Below are 27,537 nucleotides of genomic sequence, written 5' to 3'. Positions count from 1 at the left end.
TAAATTTTCATTGGATAATTTTTATTGGAAGAAAGATTTTTGTTACCAGATATGTTTATCTCACTTTTGAAAATAAAAATGTCACTTCTCTAACATAAAGACATTAAACTTTTTGCGTCATACAGAATCGTTGCACAATATGCAAGTATGGACACAATTCATACAAAGCGGCACAATATTATCTCATATTGGAACTAAGCAGGTTTTCTCGGATGGTATCTCATACCTACAAAGGAAGAGCTATTTATTTAAAATAAACGTACTTGCCCAGAAATTCATAGGTGTCAAACCTTTTGCACCTGTAAAATGGGCACCTAAGTATCAATGTCACGGGTGGCATGCATTCCACACTTAACATGTACTGCTGATTAAATTGTAAAGATATTCACAGCCTGTGCCCAAAAAGGCAATCGTCCCTTTGTATATGCAATGAACGGCTCATCCTCTAAAACTCTTTAGCAACTGACTTATGTACACTATGAAGGTTGTAGGCAGAAACTAATTATTTTCAAAGGCAAGGGTCTGCTGGAAGCTGCTCCCTGAAAGTTATTTTTTTGTAGCTCACCTTATTGCGAAGACAGGAAGAGTATTCGTCTCAGCTCCACGTTAAGTTTCCCTCCCTTCCAATTTCCCCCCACCCTCCCTCCTCCTCCTCTGCCTACCATCTCAACAGTCTGATTATTGTTCTTCAAAGAACCATGAATTGCTTCCAAGGCCTTCACTGGCATCTGCAGTTTGTCAACAGTAAACAGAGGAGGCCTGTGGGCCAATTTTGCATGGTCCAGCCCTGGATTAGATATACTGTATATAGGGATACAACCAGGTGCAATCCAATTTCTAACCTACTGAGACTTAAAGTTTATTAAAATAAAAGCAGTGTCTACAGAGAAACAGCACAAAGAATTTACACTCAGTACCATATTATGGAAATATTGTAACAATTGTACCAATTATTCACATTTTCATTCACAAAATTTAACACAGCAATTGACAGCACAGTATTGTCAAATAATTACAGTTGAACCTTACTCAAAGTACATGGTTTAGTTAAATAATCACCACAGCTTTAAGAGAGGCAATACTTGGAATGTAAAAGTGCAAACTGATGCTTGGACCTGGCAGTTCAAAGTAGATGGTTGTGCTAATTGAGTGATGGTGAATCATTGGCCCATTTTGCATCCCACTCAATTTTCTTTGAAATCAACTGCAAAAACATTGGGCAGATATAAAAAGGTTTCCAAATTTCCTATTGCCCATTTTGCATGATCACCAAAGATCAATTTTACTCCCAGTGTGCTTTACTCATAGAGACATATTGATATGTTTTAGTATTGGATATCAATAAAGTAACATTGTAAAATTGAAGGTACAATTTCAATATATCCAATATATTTCAATAGCTGAGCCCAGTTTAATATTCCTACCTTTTTGCATTTGGAATACAACAATAATACAACTGGTATTGCACAGAAAACAACCACCACAATAAAATTATTTCAACTCATCTCAGAACAGGTAAGACCAAAGAAAAACTGAGGCAGCAGTGGTTAGTCACGAAGTATTTGTAATTTCAAGTGGCATATTATCAGTAGTTGTTTGATGAGTTTTTTTGTATCGTTTACATTGAATGGTGCAGTTCTTTTAAATAACAATTTTGTGTTTTAAAGACACAAATGCAGATTTATTGTAAGTAGTTTATGGCAGAATCTACAGAGAATCAAAAACACAGATGCATGATTCATATGCCACACTCCCAACACAAGATCAGACTGGAGAACCACAGATCTTGCATAAAATCAACTGTATTTTTCAAATGGTGCTCATACGGAAGAATCTCTGATGGACTTTTGATGGATTGTCTTGGTTCTGCTGAGGAATGGCAATGCAGTGCACAAACAGCCTGCCATCATCGTTAACCCTAGGCTACACCATGCACAGAAAATGGACCAACTGTACCCATGGTCAACATCATTTGGTAGGCCATAGATAAATTTTGGTTGACGTGAAAGATCATACGAAATGCTGGCTGCAAATGTGCAAAGAGAAATTGTGCAAAAGATTCCTAAAGGAAAGAAAAGAAAATTGCTGTTATTTCTATCCAAAATATAATACAATTCAGATATTGTAGTACATTTTACTATCTAAAGGAAATGTGCAACAAGACAGCGAATATGACAAATTAGTTTCAGTGGTTGAAGCCAACGCATTTAGACAGGAATTTGAGCGTACTGTGAAATGTCCAGGGTCACTTTAAATAAATCATTTTATAAAATGCATACACATGTAAAGCTTTCTCCCACATGTCAGAAAAGGTTCAGAAAAAATCCATTGAACAATATGAGTAAAGAGGTTTTAAAAATCTATCACAAAAACAGCTTGCATTGCAAATACTGCAGGTAACAGCATAAATAAGATAAATTAAAATAAACAAAATAAATGAAATGAAGGCAAAACTGTAGCAATTAAATTTCAGATAGACAAATGTGAGACCAGCTATTTTTGAATTTAAAAGATTGGAATAAGGCACTTTCTAAATGGCAATAAACTTGAAATTTAGAAGTTCAAATATAACTCAAAGGTCCATATGCATAGATTGTTAAAATATCATGGACAGCTATGAAAAATAATCAAAAAGGTTATATCTAGAGGACTACAACAGTTATACTAAAGCTTTCGAAAGCCCTAGTTAACCACTGATTGAGTACTGTGTGGAATAGCAGTATAGATTTATCGGAACAATAAAGGTTAAATTACAAAAGTAGAGCAAACCAAACTTGTATTCCTTTCAACGGCTAGGGGGTAAATTGATCAAAGATTTTCTTTTTGCAGGTGTGTAGTTAAGGTAGATAGAGAGAAGTACTTTTGTTAGTTGGAGAGTCAAGGACCAGGATATATGGCCTGAAATTTAGAGCTAAGAATTTCCAAGGAAACACTTTCACATAAAAAACGTTGGTAGAAGTTTGTAACTCTTCCTCAGATATCAGTTGACTGGGGAGTAAATTGTGAACTTTAAATCTGGGAGAGATATTTTGAACTAAGGGTATTAAGAAATATGGGCAAAAGGAGATAAATGGAGTTAGGTCATGTCTACTTTGAATGGCAGAACAGGTTTAAGACGTTAAGTGGTCTACTCCATTCCTATGTTCTTTAATTTGGAGATGCCGGTGTTGGACTGGGGTGTACATATTTAAAACTCACGCAACACCAGGTTATAGTCCAACAGTTTTAATTCGAAGCACTAGCTTTCGGAGCTCTGCTTCTTCATGAGGTGGTTGTGGAGTACACAATTGTAAGACACAGAATTTATAGCAAAAGTTTACAGTGTGATGTAACTGAAGTTATACATTGAAAAATACGTTGACCAAGGTATTTTTCAATGTATAATTTCAGTTACATTACATGTAAACTTTTGCTATAAATTCTGTGTCTTACAATTGTGTAGTCCACAACCACCTGATGAAGGAGCAGCGCTCCGAAAGCTAGTGCTTCCAATTAAATCTGTTGGACTATAACTTGGTGTTGCATGAGTTTTAACTATGTTCCTTAAAGCAGAGAAGCAAATTTCAAACCTTCATATGTTGCAGGAAAGAGGATGTCAGTAATTCACTCCTTTTTTCTTGCTAAAGTGCTGTTGTGAATTGAGATTTTTAACTTAACAAATACATTGTGCATTCCATACAAGTTGTGTTGCCCCTCCAATTAAGCTGAAATTACACAATCGCATTCAGTTAAATAAAAATAGCTTCAAGAGGAAGCCTTGATTCATTTCATCTGACAAGGACAGAAAATATTACAGTGTAAAGGTTGCATTTTTGATTTTGACAAGGTTCCTCATGGTAGACTGGTTAGCAAGGTTAAATCCTATGGAATATGGGGAGAACTAGCCATTTGGATACAGAACTGGCTCGAAGGTAGAAGACAGAGGGTGGTGGTAGAGAGTTGCTTTTCAGACTGGAGGGCTGTGACCAACGGTGTGTCACAGGATTGGTGCAGGGTATACTTTTTTTTGTCATTTATATCAATGATTTAGATGTCAGCATAGGAGGTATGTTTAATAAGTTTGCAGATGATACTAAAATTAGAAGTGTAGTGGACAGCTAAAAAGGATATTTCAGAGTACAAGGGGATATTGATCACATGGGCCAATGGGTTGAGGAGTGGCAGATAGAGTTTAATTTAGATAAATGTGAGATGCTGTATTTTGGAAATGCAAATCAGGGCATGACTTATACACTTAATGGTAAGGTCCTGGGAAGCGTTGCTGAACAAAGAGACCTTGGAGTGCAGGTTCATAGTTCCTTGAAAGTGGAGTCGCACATGGATGGGTAGTGAAGAAGCATTTGGTATGCTCACCTTTATTGGTCAATGCATTGAGTGTAGGAATTGGGAGGTCATGCTGCGGCTGTTCAGGCCATTGGTTCAGCCACTTTTGATATTGCGTGCAATTCTGGACTCCCTCCTATAGGAAGGATGTTGTGAAACTTGAAAGGGTTCAGAAAAGATTTACGAGGATGTTGCCAGGGTTGGAGGGTTTGAGCTATAGGGAGAGGCTGAATAGGCTGGGGCTGTTTCCCCTGGAGCATCGGAGGCTGAGGGGTGCCCTCATGGAAGTTTATAAAATCATGAGGGGGCATTGAAAAGGTAAATACGCAAGATCTTTTCCCTGGGGTGGGGGAGTCCAGAACTAGAAGGTTTAAGGTGAGAGGGGAAAGATATAAAAGAGACCTAAGGGGCAACTTTTTCACACAGAGGGTGGTGTGTGTATAGAATGAGCTTCCAAGGGGAGGTGGTGGAGGGTAGTACCCTTATAACATTTAAAAGGCAGCTGGATGAGTATACGAATAGGAAAGGTTTAGCAGGATATAAGCCAAACACTGGCAAATGGGACTAGATTTATATAGGATATCTGGTCGGCCTGGATGAGTTGGACCAAAGGGACTGTTTCTGTGTTGTGCATCTCTATGATTTTATTTAAAAATCTCTCTGCTGCCTTCCTTTGATGCCACTATTTGGGGTTTGAGATGATTTTGCTGTCTTAGCAAAATTCTTTTTCTTTTTCTCACCACTTAGATACACATGTAATGCCCTATTCCGTGGACTTGTGGACAAACTCTGGAGCTACTAAACAATGCAGTAATCAGGGAGTCCTACACTGTTGAAAGTGTCATCCAATCTACTTTTTCAGGTGAATATAGAGGAATAGAGAAAGCTCTCCTTAGATCTTTGCCTATATCAGAGTCGGGAGTGTGGTGCTGGAAATACACAGCAGGTCAGGCAGCATCCAAGAAGCAGGAGAATCAACATTTTGAGCATAACGCCTTCATCATGAATCAGGTTTATGCCTGAAAAGCCGATTCTCCTGCTCCTCGGATGCTGCCTGACCAGTTGTGCTTTTCCAGAACCGTACTCTCGACTCTGATCTCCAGCATCTGCAGTCCTCACTTTCTCTTCTTTGCCTATATCAACCACCATTGCTGAGACTTATTCTCTAGCCATTATCACATCACTATTTTTGGAACTTTGCTGTGCACAGTTTGGTTACTGTGTTTCCTACATTACCAGCAGTGACCTCAGAAGTACTTAACTGGCTTAAACAGTGATGCAGAAGGCAAAATATTGTTCACCCAACCCACTGTCAAAAGGTATCTCTATAAAGTGTCTGTTTAGAAGTAAAAGCTACCAATGTAATAAAAAATAACTGCAGACACATAAACTGCTGAAGTAAAATGCTGGAAAATGACCTGCCATTAGGAAAAGGAGGCCTGCCACATGCTGAGTGAGACTTTCTTCCCAGAAGAAGCTCATTGATGCGACAATACACCCGCACAGCAGGACAGCAGCTGCCATGCCCAGGAATCCAGCTGTGATTCTCCTCAAATCTGTGGTGGTAAAGAGGAATAAAGAAAAATAAACCTCATTAGTATTTCTTCAGAAGAAAAACCCACTAAGGAATAGCTTTGACAGCATTCTACTGACCAATATCCATAAAGTTATTCATTTCAACATCACTAATGCATGCTAGGTCACACAAAAATGAGACGAAGTGGTTATTTGTTGCAATTCACCAGGCTATGAGTTCCCAATCTATCCAAACTACATTGAAGGAGTGAAATTGATTGCATTGGGAAGCATCAGTTCTTAAAGAGGCGGGTACAATTGCTGCCAGTGTAGTTTCTAATTTCCCATCCCCAGTACATAGCTGGGGATCCAAGTTCCCCACAAATATTTATCAGACCCAAAGTTGAGAATCAAAATAAATAATGGTTAGGATTGCCACTGGCATTGTTTGCATATCAACTTACACTCTTAAGCTGGTCCATACTTTATATAGTGCCGGCCTACTTTATATAAGAATAATTAATGTTCAATGCAATTGAGTTGGTAAGACAAAAAATGGGTTCTGTGGAATGGCACTATTTTCACCTCAAGTAACGATACTTATCCTTATTTGAATAGGATTAGGGTTCCAACCTAACATCCAACAGATGTGACATTGGACAATTCAATGGGTACATAGATAAGTAAAGCTGTATCCTACTAACTGTCTCTGCCTGGAGAATGCCACCAAAAACCTTTATCTAGATCTGGCTTTTGACAGAGGCAAAGTTAACCTGTTGAGTTGTTAGCAGCGGCTGCAATACACAAAACTCACAGGATGCATTGCATCAACTTGTCAAAGCTTCATTGATAATACGTAGCAAAACCATCTACTGTTTAGAAGGACAAGGTCAGCAGGTACCCTCACTTTTAGTTTCCCCACCAGGTCACAGACCAAATTGTGAAGAATGTATATACATCCCATTCCTTCATTGTCACTGGCTAAAAATTATGGAACTCCCTACCTAACAGCACTGTGAGTGCACTTTCACCACAAGGATTGCATAAGTTCAAGATAAATGTTCACTACTAGCTTCTTCAGTGCAGCTGGCAACAAATATAGCCTTGGGGGAAATGGCTACATCCTGAGACAGAGGAAGAGAGAAAAAAATCTATACTCTTAACTCTATTTCTCTTAAAAGCTCTTCATATTATGGTCAATAATTTCCTCAAGCCTTCTTCCATTCAGCATTACAATTCTATATGCCCATGAATGAGGTTTCCATTGAACTTCCATTGTAGATCTGATCATGGAACAGAAGAAGTCCCAAGAAAATTCCTGCCACTTTCCCTGTTCTCACATTTCCTGTCATATGAACAGCAAATAGAGGCATGAATTGTAGGTGAAGTAATTCTGACAGAGCAGGTAGAACCACTACATTGAGGCAGAAATGGAAAGCACAGCTTATTCTTAGTTTAGCATTGTTTAATGCTATTTCACACTTACGCAGCAGATGCCATTCATCCTGCTGGATGGTTTTTGTAAGATTGAAAGGAATATTTCTTAGACGAATGGGCTGGGAGTAGTGATACTTGACAGATGTGCATCTCTGCGCAATTCCTAAGAGGAAAATAAAATTCATCAACATGACACAGCGGGACTTAAATATCAATGGAAATCTGTCATAATCAAATAAACAGAATAAATATTATTGTGAAGTACTGACCATCACAACTGGCATGTTTATATATTGACTGATTTAAATACTTGTGTTATAAATGGCATTATGTTCATATCAGAATAATAATTATCAATGACATAGATTACAGTATTCAGCTGATGTAATAATAAAAGATTCATAAAATATTCTTCCCGACAATATCATAATTCCACATACACCATTGTTGTACAATATGTTAGCCATTATCAACATGTAGTTAATTGAGAAACCAGGCCTAGATTATTGTATTTTTCATTAGTAAATAAAATATGAATTGTAGACATTGACATTGGACCTATGATCTGGATACTCATATTGTATGATGTCTGCATGTGTAGTTTAATCATTTTTGTGTATTTGTTGTTGAAATGTTGAGAAGTAAAGCACAAAAAGTGTGCTTTTTAATTGTTTTGTGTCCTTTACAACTTTTGTTTGTAATTCTCTAATTCTTTTGTCTAATTCACTGGAATAGCTCCTATGGATTGGAGGATAGTTAATGTAACCTCACTATTTAAGAGAAAGGTGGAGAGAAAACAAGGAATTATAGGTCTGTTAGCTCACCATCAGGAGTAGTAAAATACTAGAGTTCATTATAAAGATTTACTAGACGAGCACTTGGAAAATGGTAACAGGATTGGACAGAGTCAGCATGGATTTACAGAAGGGAAATCATGCTTGACGAATTTATTGGAATTATTCAAGATGTAATAAAATTAAAGTGCATGGGATCAAGATAGTGTATTGAGATAAATAGAGAACTGATTTGCATTCTGGAAACAACGTGTCTTTTTCTGAGTGGCAGGCAGTGACAAGTAAGGGAATGTAGGGATTGCTGCTTCAATCTTCTTGTAGTGAGAGGATGAAATGTACAAAAGCACTCTGCTCCACTTAATGTCAATGTTGGCCCCAGTTCAGAACAGTAATTGACAGGCCAGATTTCAGCAGCTCTATTAGTGCTGGTGGCATCCAGGTGGTGATTACAGCTGGACATTCCAACAGGGCCAACAGCAGGCTGATGCTACATTCACACTCCGGTGGAAACAAGAAAAGGTGCCAAGCTGTACAACATCTTCTTCAATTTTGCCAATGGAGCACTATACAGGTACATCTGTTTGAGACCAGATGGGTCTCCCTGTTCCAGGATTGATGATTTGTGTCCCAAACGTTCATGGACAGATCTGTCAACATTAAGCCTGTGTTCTTCTACTTCCTATTGACTATCACCAACAAATTGACCAGAGGATTGGTTGAGGGACGTGGAAGCTGAACATGTTGAGACTATGTTGAGACCAGAAAACATTGTGAAACTCTTCTTTGAGTTAATTGGTGGCAAGCAATCAAGGCAAAAATCCAAAGATTCTTCACACTCAGAGATGTTCAGAAGGCAAGAGAGGAACAGAGGGAAATGTCCCACCTCCAGAACATAATCTCTACCTGCTGCAGGCAATGGAGGTCACCATTGAGAAGGATCTCCAACAGGTCAAGATCCAACAAGATTCATTACTTACTCGACAATCATCTTCTAGCACACAGTCTGGTCCAGAGCAAAGGATGAGACACATTATCAAAGAAGTTCAGATAAAGAAGATGTGATCTACCACATTAAGGAGAAAGAGATTCAATAACATTATCATAGGCTTACATACGAAGCTCAGCAAATCCTTTTATCCTGGTTTGTATGATGTGAAGCCACAGACAGTATGGCCTCTAAGTCTTTCCTGTCCTCTGTCACGGATGTCTTAGATGACAGTATATGGGATGCTGGAATAGCCTCTATCTCTGATGAGCTAACAAAATCTGCCAGTTCTTTGGAGACAAAACAAAACTCCCGGAAATGATGATTTACTGGTGAATTGTAATTGACTCTTTGGGATCAGATCAACCAAGACCTACTGCATGGAATGTGCTTTTTGGTGGCAATATGCCGGAATGCACAAGGAAAGGCATCATCACTCTCATGTACAAGAAAAGGGCTGAACATATTAACCTAAAATTTGCTGGGATAGCCAAATGAAATTAAATGAAATGAGGAGAAAACATATGAAGCCTTGTGCTGATGTAATGATTAGAAAGGTCACTGATTTTAATGTGTTTCTGTGTTTTGCTAAAGAAATGTGTGCGTGTTTACATCAAGCATTGCAACTCAGCAGTAATGGACTGAATTGTCACAATAACTCTAGAATAGCTGACATTTTTCAAAAGTAGAAGTAGATGTGATAATGTGGACTATTTATCAGCTGAATTTGTGATTGTCAGGGAATTGTACTGTGTAAATATCATACATTGGATGACATAAAGTGAACACAAGCTAAAGCTCACATAGAGCAAGAAATAAGTCTCTTTCTAAGGCAACACAAGCAAATCCTAATGGGTTAATTAATTAAATTGATGTGGTAGAAGACATATTTATAGTGTTTTTGACATTGGTCAAAGAGACAGAAGCAAAGTTTGTGTTTCATGTCCAATACAAATCTTCTTCATAACTCATTTTGGTCAGATTAATTAAAGATGATGCTAGGGATATGGCTTTGAATGGCTGGGTTGAGTACTAAAACCTGGTAGGGATGAGTAGCCATATTAAAACAAAATCTGGGCAAATGGAAACAAAACTTCTCTTCACTACAGGGAAACTCCTGGTCATTAGGTGTGAAGTGCTCTTGGTGTTGCTGCATGTGCTGCAAGTCTGGTTCATTCCTCTTTCCTGATTCATGGCAATCAGTCAAATCACCTTCTGCTTTATCTGGAGATCAAAAATGGACTGGGTTCAGAAGGACATGATGTACAATCACCTAGGTAATGGGGGAAGGTACATATCCAGTATCATCCTCATCTTGATGACCACCTTTGTGTGCAGCTGCATCAAGCTGTACATAGACTTTAAGTCTGCAAACACCAAGTGTCACTATGAACTGAGGTTCTGCCTGTGTCCAGTGATGAGAAGGACTGGTCTGAGCACATTTGCTGGGAATGCTCCATTCAATTGGATCAAGTGGCACGGTGACATAGTGGTTATGGGTGGCACGGTGGTACAATGGTTAGCACTGCTGCCTCACAGCGCCAGAGACCTGGGTTCAATTGCCACCTCAGATGACTGACTGTGTGGAGTTTGCACATTCTCCCTGTGTCTGTGTGTGTTTCCTCTGGGTGCTCCGGTTCCCTCCCACAGTCCAAAAATGTGCAGGTCAGGTGGATTGGCCATGCTAAATTGTCCATAGTGTTAGGTGAAGGGGTAAATGTAGGGGTATGGGTGGGTTGCGCTTCGGCAGGTCGGTGTGGACTTGTTGGGCCGAAGGGCCTGTTTCCACACTGTAAGTAATCTAATCTAATCTAAGCTGCACCATCTCTTCTGGTGGAAAGGCCTATCTTAACAAACACCTTTGACCACAAGTTCATCAGACAGTGGTCAGCACATAATGTCCTTGGAGAAGGGAGACATTTGATCTTGCTGAATGGCTCCCTGAACAGACCATCAAGTTCATTTGGCAGAATGTCTCATCACCAAACCTTTCAAACAAGCAGCAAGACAGAGTATGGCTGCAGGTCAGAAGGCCCTTCCTGCCAGATCTTTCCTCCAGACCCCAAGTTTCACCCTTGTCGTATATTGTCATTGAGATGGCCGTGCAGGGGAAGAAACAGTTGTCCACCTGCTTGTGAAATGTGCCTTTGCAAAGGAGCTTTCAGAAAATATACAGTGTTTTTTTTTTCTTTGGCAATGTTCATCATGTGACAACTCTAAGGAGAGATCAGACAAACTTGGATTGTTTTCATGAGAGCGCAGAGACTGAGGGGGGAGCCTGGTAGAAGTCTTTAAATTATAAGAGACATGAATAGGTTGGATAGTCTTTTTCCCAGGATGGGGATGTCAAATATTACGGGGCATAGATTTAAGGTGAAAGGGGAAAGGTTAAGGAAGATGTGTGAGGAATGCTTTTTTTTAGACAGAGGGTAGTAAGTGTCTGGAGCGGGCCACCATAGGAGATGGTAAAAGCAGATACGATTACAAAGTATAAGAGGCATTTAGACAGATTCATGAACAGAAAGAGAATAGAGAGGTACAGATCATGCTCAGGCAGATGGGATTAGCTTATAATAGAATCATGGTGGGGCGAAGGGCCTGCTCCTGTGCTGTACTGATCTATGTTCTATGGCAGCTCTATGGCCTGTTCCCATAGATACACACCAAGACATACATCAACTACACCTGGAGAACAATTAATTCAGTGACAAACACTCTTTGATCTACCCAAGATTTCTTAATCTTCCTGTGCAAAGTGTTGCCCTTGACAGTATGTTGCAGATTGGCACATTCTAAGGTCCAAGACTACATGCTGAGGGAGATATTAAACCTTGGGCAGCTATCACAAAGAGAAAGAGCACAGTCCAAGGTTCTTCAAGGGGCGAGAAGCTTTGTAAAAACTCTTGAGCTGTTTGTTTAACACATAATGAACATAGAAATGATTGACTGCAATTGTAATTGTTAGAAGTAACAAATGGTCGTGAATGAAACTGATTTGTTTTACACTTGATGTATAGTGTCAGTAATCCATTTTTATAAACATCCTGAATAAAGCATATTTTTAAAAAAGAAGATAAAAGATGATTCATTATCACCTGAGAAGTGGAGACCGCAAAAGTCAAATCCTACTCTCAACACAAAGAGCAAAATGAGAAAGTCTAGCTTTAAAGTACAAAAACACACCAGAACTTGCAGTAACTATAAGCTACACTAAGGGTCACCAAAACCATATCTTGATGTAAATAATGTTCATATTTGATCATTGGTATAAAATGCATGATTTTGATAAAAGGATGTAAATCGTTGAAAGAATAGCACTTCAATATTTGTGTTCTGGAATTTGTTTTCAGAAGATTGTAAATATACATTTTCTGAAAGCCTATTATGAAATTTGTTCACAACATGAAAAGCCAACATCACTATTGTATTGGCTTGTCTCATGATTTTGATTTGATTTGATTTATTACTGTCACGTGTACTGAGGTACAGTGAGAAGTGTTATCTTAAATGCTTTACAGGCAGATTGTATTATATGAGTGCATCAGGGTAACGGAACAGAATGCAGGCTACAATGTTACAGCTGCTGAGAAGGTGCAGAGAGAAATCAACATTAACATTAAAGAGGTCCATTCAAAAGTCTGATAACACCAGGGCAAAAACTGTTCTTGAAACTGTTCGTACATGTATACAAACTTGTATATCTTCTGCCCGATGGAAGAGGATGGAAGAGAGTATAATGGGGTGGGACGTTGGCTGCTTTCCAGATGCAGAGGGAAGTATAGATGAAGTTAATGGATGGAGGGAGAGGTGGTTTGTCTTCGCAACTCTCTTAGTTTCTTTTGGGCTTGCCACACTTTGCTGAGGTGCATCCAGATAGGACGCATGAGGTACACTCTTATGTCTAACATAAATCTAAGGATTCAATTAATTTCCAGTCAGGATATAAGGAATTCAGCTACAGTGACACTTCAGCACAATATTATGCATATTCAAAATCCATCATAATGCTTTGAGAATTGGAATTCAATTTTTAACATCCAGAACCAAAAGAAATCAATCAGCTTAAAGCTATTAGCTAGTCATATGGTCTTATATAATGCAACTCAAGTCCTACACCAAAATGACTGACTCTTACTGATCCCCAAATCTCCATTCTGACTTGAAAACATTTCACCGTTTCCTCACTGCTAGTCCAACTTTGGGAACTCCCTTGTTAACAGTGCTGTAGGTGACCCTATGCCTCAAGGACTGCAGCTGGTCAGGAAGGCAGCTCATTACCACCTTCTCAAGTGCAATTAGGATGGGCAATAAAGGCTGGCCGAGTCAGTGACCCCTATATCAAAAACAAATTTTTAAAAGTGGCTTCACAAGGTACTCAGTCAGATCAAGATATTCTCAAGGCAACAAGAAATCATATGTACTTAGGACTACATAGGATATAAAACACGGGCCTTTTGACACACCCAGTCCATGGTCTACTGTGCTCTAATCAAGCTCCTCCCACTTTTCTTCGCCTAAATCTACTATAAGGCAGCAAAAGTATAATATTAATTATAACCAAAGTGGTTTCTAGGGCCAATTTTGTTCACTTAATAAGATCAGGGAAGAATGCTCCAGATTTTTATTCCCTCATCTGTCTCAATTTTCTCAGTAGATTGCACAACTTATGGGTGTGATGGGATGTGGAACTATTGTGATTTACCAGACATTGTAAGGGACTGGCTCAACAATATTATTAGTGATGACAATATGATAAAAGTATGTATATTTTTAAATTAATCATTTGATAATACAGAAATTGAATATTACTGACAAAGATACGTTTTGTCAAAGCTTTTTGTCTTGAACACATCAGGACATTTCACAAAAATACCGATTTAAGTGGAAATCCAACATTTACAATATATGTCATACAGGACTGATTGGTTGGTAGGGGTGTTACCATGTAGAATACATTCATTAATGCTAATTGACAGTTAGCTGCCAGGCTTTGTTTAAATTTTAAACTTGACTCAAATTGGTCAAGACATCACCTGGAGAAACAAACCAGTGAATGGCTCTCACCTATTCTGTTGAATTGAAATAGGTGCAATGTATGTGTATATGTTCTTTCTCCTTGCAATGTACAGGACTCTTTGTATTAATATATGTGGCTCCAGTTCATACAAGTGCACCACACCACAGGCCAGATTGACAATCCGAAATTAGTTGTCAGTATATTGCATGCATGCTCATGATTATCCAGCAGATGTCCAACTTCAGAATCAAAACCCAAATTGGACACTGTGTTACTAGTTTTGCAAATTGGGACTCGTTTGGTATGGGCAGTACTTTGTGCACAGCTGAAGGAATATACTGTTTGGTATGATCTGATCTTTGTAATGCATTACCTACGTACTTGGCACCACACTGGCACTGTAATTCATAAAACACATTACACATTGTTGATAGAACACCTTTTTGACTTGTTGGCAGCATCCTGTTAGTGATAAACACCATTTGTGTTGCTATTGCACAGTAGCAGTGTGAGACAGCTAGCTTCACATGTTATTCAAACCTTTAAGATACCTTAGCTTTCCAAATGTTGATTTTCCACTTGAATTGGTGTTCTTGTGAAATGTTCTGCTGAGTGCAAGGCAAAAACTTTGGCAATATGTGTTTTTTCTCAGCAATTTTTAAATTTGTTTTTTTGTTGAAGGTGTCACTGATTAGATGGGATAATAAACAAAGGTTCTATCTGATCCCATAGTCATATGGATATTAGAGCCTACAATACGAACTGAAGAAACAGAAAGGTTTTTGTGTCTCTTAGCTGATATTTTCCTCATCAACTCACACCATGAAATAAATTGACGGTTTTTTTCAACTATTGTTTGTAGGATTGTGATGTGTTCAAAATGTTTGTCTAAAGGTTGCATGTTTATCTAAAGAACAATAATATTTTGCATATGGGGCATTTTGATATGAAAAGATGTTATTTCAATGCAAACCACACTACTAAAACATTGAAATCCCACATGCAACCAAGTAAGATGTGCTCAACATACATAAATGCATGTATCAAAAGCCATTCATTCTTTGATCATTGATGGGTTTATGAGAATAACATGTTTAAAATAATGAAAGAAAGAACATTCACTTGTAAAATCCTTATACCACTACCACCTTATCCCCAACACATCTGCCTCTCCAATGTCTTGATCATGTTGTCTTTCAAATCTGTGCCCGCCTTTTTTGGACTACATTTTGGAATCCCTTCAGTCAAGTTTCCATCCTTGCCACGGTGCTGAAAACACTTAACAAAATCACAAATTACATCCTACCTGACAGCTGACTGACAAAGAGAAATGATTATTCATGTCCTTCCTGACCTACCTGCAGCCTTTGACATGGTTGAAAACAAATCCTTCTCCAACATCTCTCAACCATCAACCCTCTGGGCAGACTGTATTCTCCTGGTTTGGATCTTATCTGTCTAAATCTCTAAGAGTATCATCTAAAAAGACTACAGTTCTTGTTCCCACACTGTTACCTGTGATAGCTCCCAAGGATATATCTTTGACCACCTCCTTTTTTTCATCTATATCATCCAAAAACCCAGCATAATTTTCCACATCCACACTGACAGCACACAGCTCTACCACACCCTCACCTATTCTTGATGTTTCCACTGCCTTGAAATTGTGAGACTGCTGGTTAGCTATTCAGCAACAGGCAAACATGAATTACCTGCAACCAAATATTGGAAAGACCAAAGCTCAGTGTTCAATCCAGACCCCAAACTCTGTTTCCCAGTTACTAACTATTATTATATCAGGCAACTAAATCAAATTTTGATGGCCTTGGTATCATATTTGACTCTGAACAGTTTTTCAAAGAAGCAATAAGGGTTCAAATTCATAAACAGGTCCGGGCAGCAGGCCGTGGAGAGGGTCTTTAGGGCCGACTGCCTGCCCCTCTTCCGTGGTTACGTTAGAGCCCGAGTGTCCTTGGAGAAGGAGCACGCGGTCTCCACCAACACCCTGGAGTTGTTCAGGGAGAGGTGAGTGCCGCAGGGAGTGGGGTGCATTATTTCCCCCTCCAACTCTATTTTGATTTAATCCCTGCCCTCCCCTTCACTGTTTGATCACACAGCATTACTGTTTGATCACACAGCATTGCCCTTTGATGTGAAGGGCAGTGCTTGTCACTGGTCACTCGGGTGTTTCCTATTTTCCTGGTGGTGGAAACCGAATAAAGATTCGTGCACCTTGTGTCTCTCACTGTGTCTCGCACCTGCACACACACAACATGGGTGCTGGGGAAAAAATAAGCACTACCGCAGTTAGGCGGTAGTGTGGGGTTAGAAAAATGGAAAAAAAAAGAAAAAAAAAAGGAGCGTCAGAGGTTCAGAAAAAAACCAAAAATAGACAGGAGTGCCCTGGCCAAACTGGCCATAAACAGACAGCGGGCCGTGGAGGGGGTCATTAGGGCTGACTGCCTGCCCCTCTTCCGTGGTTACGTTAGAGCTTGGGTGTCTCTGGAAAAGGAGCATGCAGTGTCCACTGACACCCTGGAGTTGTTCAGGGAGAGGTGAGCGCCACAGGGAGTGGAGTGCATTATTTCTCCCTCCAACTCTATTTTGATTTAATCCCTGCCCTCCCCTTCACTGTTTAATCTCACAGCATTGCCCTTTGATGAGAAGGGCACTGCCTGTCACTGGCCACTCGGGTGTTTCCTTTCTTTCTGGTGGTGGAAATTTGAATAAAGATTTGTGCACCTTGTGTTTTTCACTGTGTCTCACACCTGCACACACACACACACACAACATGGGTGCTGGGGAAAAATAAGCACTACCGCAGTTAGGCGGTAGTGTGGGGGTAAAACAGAAAATTAAAACAGGAGTGTCAGAGGTTCTGTTTATTTAAAAAAAAGAAAAGAAATAAATAAACAGGACTGTCAACGGTTCTGTTCACTCTAAGTGCTGGCTTTCAGGAAGCCGGACCAGTGTCAAATACCATGCACATGTAAATAAAGGATGACTTGGTGATGGGATTCTGGCCTCTGTGGAGCTATTACAGTGGTGATGAGAGAAAAAAATATCCATTTGAAGACATTCGCTCGCAACTGCTGTCTCTGAGGCAGGTAAGCATTTCTGGCATCATGCTATTATTTGGGAAGCTTGGCTCATTCGATCCACTTGTGGAAAGAACGCATTATATTTTCTGGGCAATGACATTGGGAACGATGAAAAGCAACGTTATCCTGGCAGCTTGTGGACCCGCAAATGTTTTGGTTATTAGGAGTCTAACATTTCCCAAGGCACCAGATACTAAAACCTTTCAAGAGGTGATGGATTTAGTTAAAGAATATTATGAACCCAAGCCTCTGAAACACTATCGGTTTGACTTAGCAGTTTGAGAATCAGGGGAATCCATGTCAGGATTATTTACAAGGTTAAGATGACTGGCAGAGCCACATGACTTTGGTTCAACGCTTAGTGAGATGCTGAGAGACCATTTAGTATGAGGAATTAATGATGTAACCATGCAAAGATGCTACTTGCTGAAGTCCAACTGGACTTCAAACATACACTACAATTGACTTTGTCATTAGAAATTGTGGCAAGTGGAGTATATGAGTTGCAGGGGATTCAGATGGAAGTGGACACCCTCGCCAAGCTGACTGAGCTTGGGAACACCACTGGAATTAAGGCAATTGCGTAGCCTCACTCAAGACATATCCGGAACAGAGGGACTCTAGGTCAGCTCACAACAAAATCCCAAAGCAAAGACAAGCCTCGGCCAAATACTTAACATTTTCTTCAGGAACTGGCCCTGCAAGCCATTGTAGTTGCTGCCAGTGTGTGGACTCGAGACAGCAAAAAGGTCCCATAGGCCTGAGTTGAATCAGCAACTTCATAGGCCAGTATTCAGGAGAATGCACATCCTGTAAAACTCATCTACATCTGCTTTGGAACAGTTAGATTGTTTAGCAACATCCAAATCAGAACCAATCAATATAACTGTCTGGTTAATGGTCACCTGGTTCTAATGGAGGGTGATACCGATGCAGCTGTATCAGTGATTATAGACCCTGTCTTTAACAAAATTCGCTCTGGACTCCAATTCTTAAGTTTGTGTAACTTAATAGACTGAATGACTGAGAACCTATACTGGGGAATCTTTACAGATTAAGGCTACAACTTCGGTTCCAGTCTCACATGAGAACAGTTGGTTCAGTTACCACTGATTGTAGTAAAAGGCTCGGGCCCAAGCTTAATGGGGTGAAATTAGTTGAGGAAGATTCAAATTGATTCGCTCAACATATTTCAATTAGAAAGTGGTTGCCTGACTGAAGCCCTAATTAAATACCTGCAAGTTTTTCAGAAAGGTCCAAGGACGATCAAAGGAGCCAAGGCCACCTTGCATGTTGACCAGGAAGCAATTCCACAACTCTGCAAGGCCTGCCCAGTGCCATTTGTCTTATATGCAGAAGTAGAGGCAGAAAGCAAGAGGCTGAAAAACAAAGGAATCATCAAACCAGTACAGTTTGCAGAATGTACTGATTGTGAAGCCCGATAGGTTTGGGAAACTGCTTCTTGCAGCTGGATAAATAACCAGTCTGTCACATAGAGGACTTAAATGCAAAGCTGGCAAGGGGAGGCTGTCTTTCACAAAACTGGACATGAGCCATGCGTACCTGCAATTGCACTTAGATGAGGATTCCCAGGAGTATATTACAGTTAATACTCATAAGGGTTTGTACCAATATACAAGAACTGCCAGTTGGGGTATCATCAGTCTGTGCCATCTTTCAGCAGACAACGGAGAACATTTTACAAAGTCAACCCCAGATGACCATTTAGGAGAAAGTGAGGACTGCAGATGCTGGAGATCAGAGCTGAAAATGTGTTGCTGGAAAAGCGCAGCAGGTCAGGCAGCATCCAAGGAGCAGGAGAATCGACGTTTCGGGCATGAGCCCTTCTTCAGGAATGAGGAAAGTGTGCCAAGCAGGCTAAGATAAAAGATAGGGAGGAGGGACTTGGGGGAGGGGCGTTGGAAATGCAATAGGTGGAAGGAGGTTAAGGTGAGGGTGATAAGGTGAGGGTGATAGGCCCGAGTGGGGGTGGGCGCGGAGAGGTCAGGAAGAAGATTGCAGGTTAGGAAGGTGGTGCTGAGTTTGAGGGTTGGGACTGAGGGTTGGGACTGGGGGGAGGGGAAATGAGGAAACTGGAGAAATCCGACCATTTATCTGGGTTACATGCTAATAATAGGGAAGACCAATAAACAGCACTTGGAGAACTTGGACATAGTCCTTACACATTTTTCCATGGTGGGCATATACCTCAGAAGGGAAAAATGTGTGTTCCAGGCACTCCAAGTGAATGTTCAGCTACAGAGTCAACAAGACTGAACTGTTGCGGGAAATCGATATGTGCCCCAACTTCCCATGTCTTAGCTTAAGTCTTCCCTTAGGTTGGTGAATTACTATGTAAAGTTCGTACATAACCTGGCATCTATCTTGGCACCCTTAAATCTGCCACTGAAAAAGGGTTAGCCTTTGGAATGGTCTCGTAGCTAAAAGAGCCTCTAGGGAAGTGAAGAAGCAGCTATCATCATCATCATCAGTTGGCACACTTTGATCCCAAGCATGATTGATACCTCCCTGTATGGTATTGGGGTAGCATTGGCTCACAGATGGCCCAATGGAGTGGAATGCCCAGTAGTGTATGCTTCCCGGACTTCGGCCGATGCAAATATCAATAGAGAAGGAATGTTTGATGGTCATCTTTGGTGTGAGAAAAGTTCCACCAATACCTTTACGGACATAAATTTGTAATAGTAACGGACCACAAACATCTGCTAGGGCTGCTCAAAGAGGACAAGACCATGCCGCTCATTAGCTTCAGGTCGAATTCAATGGTGCATACAATTACAAGTTGGAACACCATCCAGGAGGACTTGTAGCAAATGCAGATGCCTTGAGCTGCCTCCTGCTGAAAGATACTCCACCAATGGAGCCACTGCAGGAAGAGTCCTTTCTGATTTTAAACTTACTGGACACCTTTCCAGTCACTGCTGACAATATCAGACTGTGGACACAAAGATCTGGTGCTAGCAAAACTAAAACAGTTGGTGGTGATGGAAGAAAAAAAAGGGCCATCACAGTCAGAACTGAAACCTTTTTGGACTAGGCCAGACCAGATCACCACAGAGGCTGACATTTTATTATAGGAAGCAAGGGCGATTGTCCTGAGCAAAGGTCACCACTAGACACTGGTTGAACTCTACCAGGGTCATCCAAGGGTTTCAAAAATGAAAATGTTGGTGAGAAGTTATGTCTGGTGGCCAGGACAGGATGCAGACCTAGCCACATTTGTGGGCAGTGCCCAGAATGCCAATGAGGACTAAAATCACCCCAGCAGCTCCCCCACAATTGTGGGAATGGTGGGGGAAATCCTGGACTCAGTTACACCGCAACTACGCAGATCCTTTCATGGGGTCAATATTCTTAGTCATTGTGGAGACCACTCAAAGCATTGGATGCACATAGCCAAACACATGGACAATGATACAAAACTTGCAAGAATATTTTGCAATACATGGACTCCTGAAAGTGTTGGTCACAGACAACAAGATATCATTTACCCGCAGGGAATTCTAGTATTTCGTAAAGTTGAATGGCATTTGGCATAAAAGGACAGCTCCAATGGACTGGTGGAAAAAGCCATTCAAACTGTGAAGGCAGGCTTAAAGAAACAGCCTACAGCTTCACTAGATACCTAACTGTCCCGGTTCCTGTTTGATTATCGGACACCCCTTCATGGCATAGCTCCACCAAAGTTGCTACTGGGGAGAAGGTTCTGCACCAAGTTAAATCCGATCTTCCTGGACCTTGGTGGGAAGAATTAAATGGCATCAGGACAATAGACAATAGGTGCAGGAGTAGGCCATTTGGCCCTTCAAGCCAGCACCCCATTCATTATGATCATAGCTGATCATCCACAATCAGTATCCTATTCCTGCCTTATCCCTTTCTGGGGCAGAGCTTTTCATATATCCACCACTCTCTGGGTGCAGAAGTTTCTCCTCAACTCTGTTCTAAATGGTCTACCCCTTATTTTTAAACTGTGTCCTCTGGTTCTGGGCTCACTCATCAGCGGAAACATGCTTCCTGCCTCCAGAGTGTCCAATCCTTTAATAATCTTATACATCTCAATCAGATCCCCTCTCATCCTTCTAAATGCAAGTGTATACAAGCCCAGTCACTCCAATCTTTCAATATATGATAGTCCCGCCATCCCGGGAATGTCCATGCTGGATACAAGACTCCTCTAAATGAGAGACACAGTTTACTTCTCTCTATCTTTGTAACCTCCTCCAGCTCCACAACCCTACAATGCAGCTACATTCCTCAAATTCTTTGGCATCTCTCCACTAGTGGTAGCTGTGCTTCCAATGCCAAAGCTCTAAGTTGTGGAACTGTGTCCTTAAACAACTCTGCTTTTCTTTTTATCTCTCCTTCTTGAATCCAAATATTTTGATCAATCTTTCAGACAGCTGTTCTACATCTCCTTACATTGCTTTGTGTTAAATATTGTTTTATGCAGAAGTCTTAGATATTTAGTATGTTAAAACTGGTGTATGAACGCAAGTTTTGTTTGTGTTGTTTCGGGACTTCACAACCTTAAGTACTTTTTGAAATGCAGACATTCGTGTCAGAAAAAGCTGTTGTCAATTTGTGGTGCTAGTTGAGGGATGAATATGGGTTGAGGGATAAATACGCAAGGACATAAGAAATAGGAGCAGGAGTACACCATGTGACCCCTAAAGACTACTCTGCCATTCAAGAAGAACACAGCGGGTCCTCTGGCTCAACCATCAGTTGAATTTCCATCAGTTCATCACATTCCTTGGTTCCTGGAGTGACCAAATTCTGATCACCTCAGCTTCAAATATATTTAATGATGGACCATTCACAAACTTCTCCAGCAGGAAATCCCAAAAATTCACAACCCATTGTGAGAAGAAATTCCTCCACATCTCAATCCTAAATGATCACCCCCTTACTTTAATACTGTCACCTCATGTTTTACATTCTCCAGGTGGCAGAAGCAACCTCAGTGTCTACTCTGACAAGCTGCTTCAGAACCTTCTATTTTTCATTGTGATCATCCCTCATTCTTCTAAACTCCATAACATATCAGCTCAATTTACTCAGCCTCTCAAATCAAAGGAAAACACTTTCATCCCAGGAACTAATCTAGTGATTACTGACCTGGAGATTGGGCAACACACTTACTTTTGTTGACTAGTATTGTGGGATATTTTACATCCTCCTTAGAGGGCAGGTGGGATTTCAGTTTCACAACTCAGCTATGGCACCTTTGATAGAGCAGCATTCCCTCAACACAGCACTGGCCTCTGGAGTAAGACTTAAAAGCACAACATAAATTTAAAGCTGAGGAGTCTATAGTGAGGAATGGAATACCTTGCACTTCTGGCAGCATGTTAGCATTCAACATTACCAGATCATGTTAAGCGCATGTAAAGGCTGAGATGTGGACAAGGATTAAAGGATTAGCTTTGGCCACTGCTGATAGAGACTTGAACAATCTTCCCCCAATTATATCTTAACTCTATGCCTTATTTCACCAGCTTGATTTTTGTTGACAATTTCCATAGAGGCATAATTCTAATTTCAATAACTAAATGGCAATTCAGGGTCAATTGTATTGAACTCTGAATCATTTGCACTTCTTCAGAAATAATTTGAAATTGTTTTAGCTCATGTAAGGCCACTAAGTGAAATGATAGTGTAAATCAGTCACATAAAATCCTAAAATATGACATCAATTTATTTAATTGTGTTTCTCAAACATCAGAGAATGAACTGTTATAGTAAAGATAGGATTAACATTTTGAATCCAGTGACCCTTCTTCAGAAGCTCTGAAGAGGTTCTGAATAAAGACCATCAGATCTGAAACGTTAGCTGATTTCTCTCCACAGATGCTGCCAGACCTGCTGAGTTTCTTCAGCAATTTCTGTTTTTGTTTCAGATGTCCAACAATAACAGCTGTTTTATATCATTATGCTGTCATACAGGTGTTAGCTTTATATCAGTGGTAGCACTTCCTTGCTCTGAATCTGAAGGTAATGCTTTCAAATTTCATTCCAGGATTTAAGTAATTAATCCTGGCTTTCGAGAGTGCTGCACAGTCAATGTTGTATTTTGTTTGGTTGCGATATTCAACCAAAACTGCAACTGCCTGATCAGCTAGGTGTAAGATTTGACATAGCACTATTTGAAGAAGCACATGGGAGATCTTGCTGTATCCTGGCCAATAGTAATCCCTCAACCACCAACACGGTCATTTATATCACTGCTGTTTGCAGAACCTTGTAAACTGGTATCTTTTCAGAGTTAAAAATCACACAACACAAGGTTATAGTCCAACAGGTTTAATTGGAAGCACTAGCTTTTGGAGCGCCGCTCCTTCAAAGGTGGTTGTCACCTGATGAAGGAGCGACGCTCCGAAAGCCAATGTGCTTCCAATTAAACCTGTTGGACTATTACCTTGTGTTGTGTGATTTTTAACTTTATACACCCCAGTCCAACACCAGCATCTCCAAATCATGTCTTTTCCTATGTAACAGTGACTGCACTTCCATAAGTAAGTCATTAACTGTGAAGTGATTAGATTCGATTCGATTAGGTTCTCTACAGTGTGGAAACAGGCCCTTCAGCCCAACAAGTCCACATTGACTCTCCAAAGAATAGCCCACCCAGACCCACTTCCCTCTGAACTAATGCACCTAACACTATGGGCAGTTTAGCACGGCCAATTCACCTGACCTGCACACCTTTGGACTGTGGGAGGAAACTGGAGCACCTGGAGGAAACCCACGCAGACACGGGGAGAATGTGTAAACTCCACACAGACAGTCGCCCAAGGCTGGAAAAGAACCTGGGACCCTGGTACTGTGAGGCATCAGTGCTGACCACTGAGCCACCGTGCTTTAGAGAGTCCCTCAGGTTCTGATGGGTGCTATATATTGGATCTCTTCATGTGGTTTTACAAATATTGGGATTCAAACAACTCATAACTCTTAAGCATAACTCTGAATCCCCAGTGATTCAATGGAGGACCAGGGAGTACTCAATTCCCAAAGTGAGTCATACAGTCATAGAGATGTACAGCAGAGAAACAGACCCTTTGGTCCAACTCGTCCATGCCGGCCAGAAATCCTAAATAAATCTAGTCCCACTTGTTAGCATTTGGCCCATTCCTTTCAAACCCCTCCAACTCATTAACCTTTAAAATGTTATTATTGCACCAGCTTCTATCACCTCCTCTTGCAGTTCATTCCATGCACACATGGCCCTATGTATGAAAAAGATGCCCCTTAGGTCCCTTTTAAATCATTCCCCTCTAACCCTTAATCTACGTTCTCTAATTTTGGACTTCAATATCCTGGGGAAAATATCTTGGCCATTCACATTAGCCATGCCACTCATGATTTTATAAGGTCACCCCTCCGCCTCCGATGCTCCGGAGAAAACAGCCCAAGCCTATTCAGCCTCTCCCCATAGCTCAAACCCTTTAATCCCAGCAACATTCTTATAAATCTTTTCTGAACCCTTTCAGGTTTCACAACATCTTTCCTTTAGCAGGGAGGCTTGAATTAAGATATGATACTATCTCTCTGTATCCAGCACTGAGCGTCATCCTCAAAACACAATTTTCAAGAAAAATACATTTTCTCGATGGAAAGATTTCAAAATTGAGTGGTATGCAGGACTCTTGTTATATGTCAATGAAATCAGGGTCATTTATATATTTAATTGTTTTAGCTAAATACTGATAACATTCTTAAGAGGCATAATTAATGACAACGTCCGAGCTCAGCTGCTGAATAGATTGTTAAACTTGATATCAAACTATAACTGACAGCATCCGAGGAGCAGGAGAATCGACATTTCGGACACAAGCCGTCCTCACTGCAGTCCTCACTTTCTCTGTCAAACTATAACAGTTTTCCCAGCCATGTGAATAAAAAAAAATGCACTATATGTTGCCATAAAGAAACAATATTGTTATCTGTTATATCCTTGTTAATTCAGCCCATGCTACATTAATTCTCAACTACCAGCCACCTGAAATTAAACACAGACAAGTGCTGGGATGCCCATGCCTCTATTGTCCAGGAACAACTGCATTTCAGGGGAGCTCCAGTCGAGACACTTAGAAATTCCCCAAAATTCAAAAGAAATACAACTAAAAATAGATCAAATGCAACAGATTCACGCTCGGGATATAAAAAAAAGGACACGAGATAAGCTGCTTTGCAAGTGTGAGTTTTGACTCAGCAGTAACACTCTCACTTTCCATGAATTGAAGTCCCAAGCCGCAGGTTTGAGCAGGAGATTTTAAGGTTCTGTTGGAAGCAGAACAGGGGAGTTAAATCTCTCGAGGCACAGGTCAATCTATCATTCCTCGTGTACACCTAAAGAGATCGTTGCTGTGCACAAATTATTGGCAGAATTTCTTTTGACATTTTGAAATATTCGGCTGACTGCGAAGTCCTTGGGGATGTTTATAAAAAATACAATCTTTACTCTGTACCGAACTCCCCTGGGCGCACGCCGACCTCCACAAATTAGCCGAAACTATGAAATTTCAGATCATTTTAACACGTTCAGTGCTCTTGGGAAAAGATAATAAAAATGCACACGGGTATGAAGAACACTGAGTTAGATCTAAAACCCACTAACGCCAGCTCCAAGCGCAACTCCTGCGTCTCCTTGTTCGTTGAAGAAACATACCTTTGAATCCAAAATTAAAAACAGGCACAGGGGCTCATTTCGCCCAGACGAAAGCATTTTCCCCAAGTCAATTCTTTGACCCCCTAGTAACAAGAGGGATGAATATTTTCCACTCAAAGACCACCCAGCGATTTACACCAGCTGCTATTAAAAAAAAAAGCTAATCTCGTTTTGCTAAATCCACAAAACAAACCGACTCGAACAAGGTGGATCTCTGACCCCCGTTTTGCCCAGGGCGATGAGCCCCTGGATCTTACCCTTGGATATGAGTTGGTCAATGTCTCGGTCGATGCCCATGTAGTAACATTTCCTCCAGAGCCCAGTGTAGCTGGCGAACAGAGGACGGCTGCAGTCCGACTCGAAGACGCCGAGCCCCAGCACCGATCGCCAGCTCTCCAGCAGCTCCTGCTCACTGGCCGGGCCCGGGGTGAACGGGGCCAGGGCTTTCAGAGGCCCCCTGGCCCCCGGGACCACCGGCTCCTCGGCTTTGCTGCGTTCCCTCAGCGGCAGGTTCGGGATGGGCATGACCCGGCCGCCGCCGCCTCCTCTTCCGCCGGTCCCCGGGACGGGAGCGCGCTCACAGGCCGCCCTGTGCCTCCGGGGGTCGGTCTCGTACCAGTGGTCAGTGAAGATGGCCGTGGTCAGCAGCAGGAGAGCGGAGCCGCTGAGGAGCAGGCTGACTCCAGTCATCCACACCCCCTTCTCCATCTCTCCCTTTACCCACCTCCCCCCCCCCCAGCCTGCCACCCCCCACCACCCCCTCTCCCTTATCTGTCCCTCCTCCCAAAGCTCAGGTTGTCTCCCCCCAGCACCCCGGTCTATTTTACATGGTGGACGAGGCTCCGGGACTGCTCAGGGTCACCTGTCCGGGCCTAGGCTGCACTGGCTCAGACACACAATGGCACAGCTTATCCAGGGCTCAGCCTAGCTCTGCTTCTGCACTGCCTTCTCCTTCCTTTGTTTCTGTTGGTCTCACACTCCACTCCTCGCTGGCATCTCCCTGCAACTCCGGCTGTTAACTTCTGTTTCCTCCTCTCTCCCTCTCAAAGTGACACTGTCAACGCTGTGTCCCCTTTGGTGAAGCCTTGACTTGAAACAAGCCTCTCCGCCCACGCCCCCAATATACACACTCTCACACAGACAAACTGAGGATGCCTCATCATGCAAGATGAAACTTGAACCTGTCTGGAGGACTCTGACAGGGTCTAAGTGATGTGGGGGAGGTGTGGCAGAGTCAGAGAAGACCAGCCAGACCCAAGCCAACATCCAGATCATCTCTCAACATCTTTTCCTCCGGGTGCTCCGGTTTCCTCCCACAGTCCTAAAGATGTGCAGGTCAGGTGAATTGGCCATGCTAAATTGCCCGTAGTGTTAGGTTAAAGGGGTAAATGTAGGGGTATGGGTGGGTTGCGCTTCGGCGGGTCGGTGTGGACTTGTTGGGCCGAACGGCCTGTTTCCACACTGTAAGTAATCTAAGTAATCTAATCTTTTATACTTTTCACAAGCGATGTTGCAAGATTCTCACTAGGCATCGGCGACATGGCAACTGAAGGTGATTTGTTAAGCAACTCGTTAACACCATAACTCACCTCATCTTATCAAACTCACCAAACAAGCTCGATGTCAGGAAACCTCGCTAAGTAACCAGGGCACTTATCTGGCAGAATCAGCTC

At 41.4% G+C, this 27,537-nt stretch overlaps 1 protein-coding gene across 1 annotated transcript; it reads right to left on the bottom strand.

Moving 5' to 3' along the window:
- tmem178a (transmembrane protein 178a) lies at positions 1 to 26,572 on the bottom strand. The gene is made up of 4 exons (XM_043696373.2): positions 26,122 to 26,572; positions 7,325 to 7,438; positions 5,742 to 5,879; positions 1 to 2,062 (listed from the first exon to the last, which is right to left on the bottom strand). The coding sequence occupies exons 1-4, from the start codon at positions 26,570 to 26,572 to the stop codon at positions 1,821 to 1,823; spliced, it is 945 nt and encodes a 314-aa protein (XP_043552308.1). The 3' UTR covers positions 1 to 1,820.
- Positions 26,573 to 27,537: the final 965 nt, after the last annotated feature.

The sequence above is a fragment of the Chiloscyllium plagiosum genome, unplaced genomic scaffold (genome assembly GCF_037043375.1).
Source record: "Chiloscyllium plagiosum isolate Xiang-an unplaced genomic scaffold, Cpla_swu_hap1 HiC_scaffold_10, whole genome shotgun sequence".
NCBI classification, from domain to species: Eukaryota; Metazoa; Chordata; class Chondrichthyes; order Orectolobiformes; family Hemiscylliidae; genus Chiloscyllium; species Chiloscyllium plagiosum.
Note: the sequence above shows the minus strand (reverse complement) of the source record. Positions and strands in the feature narration are given on the sequence as shown.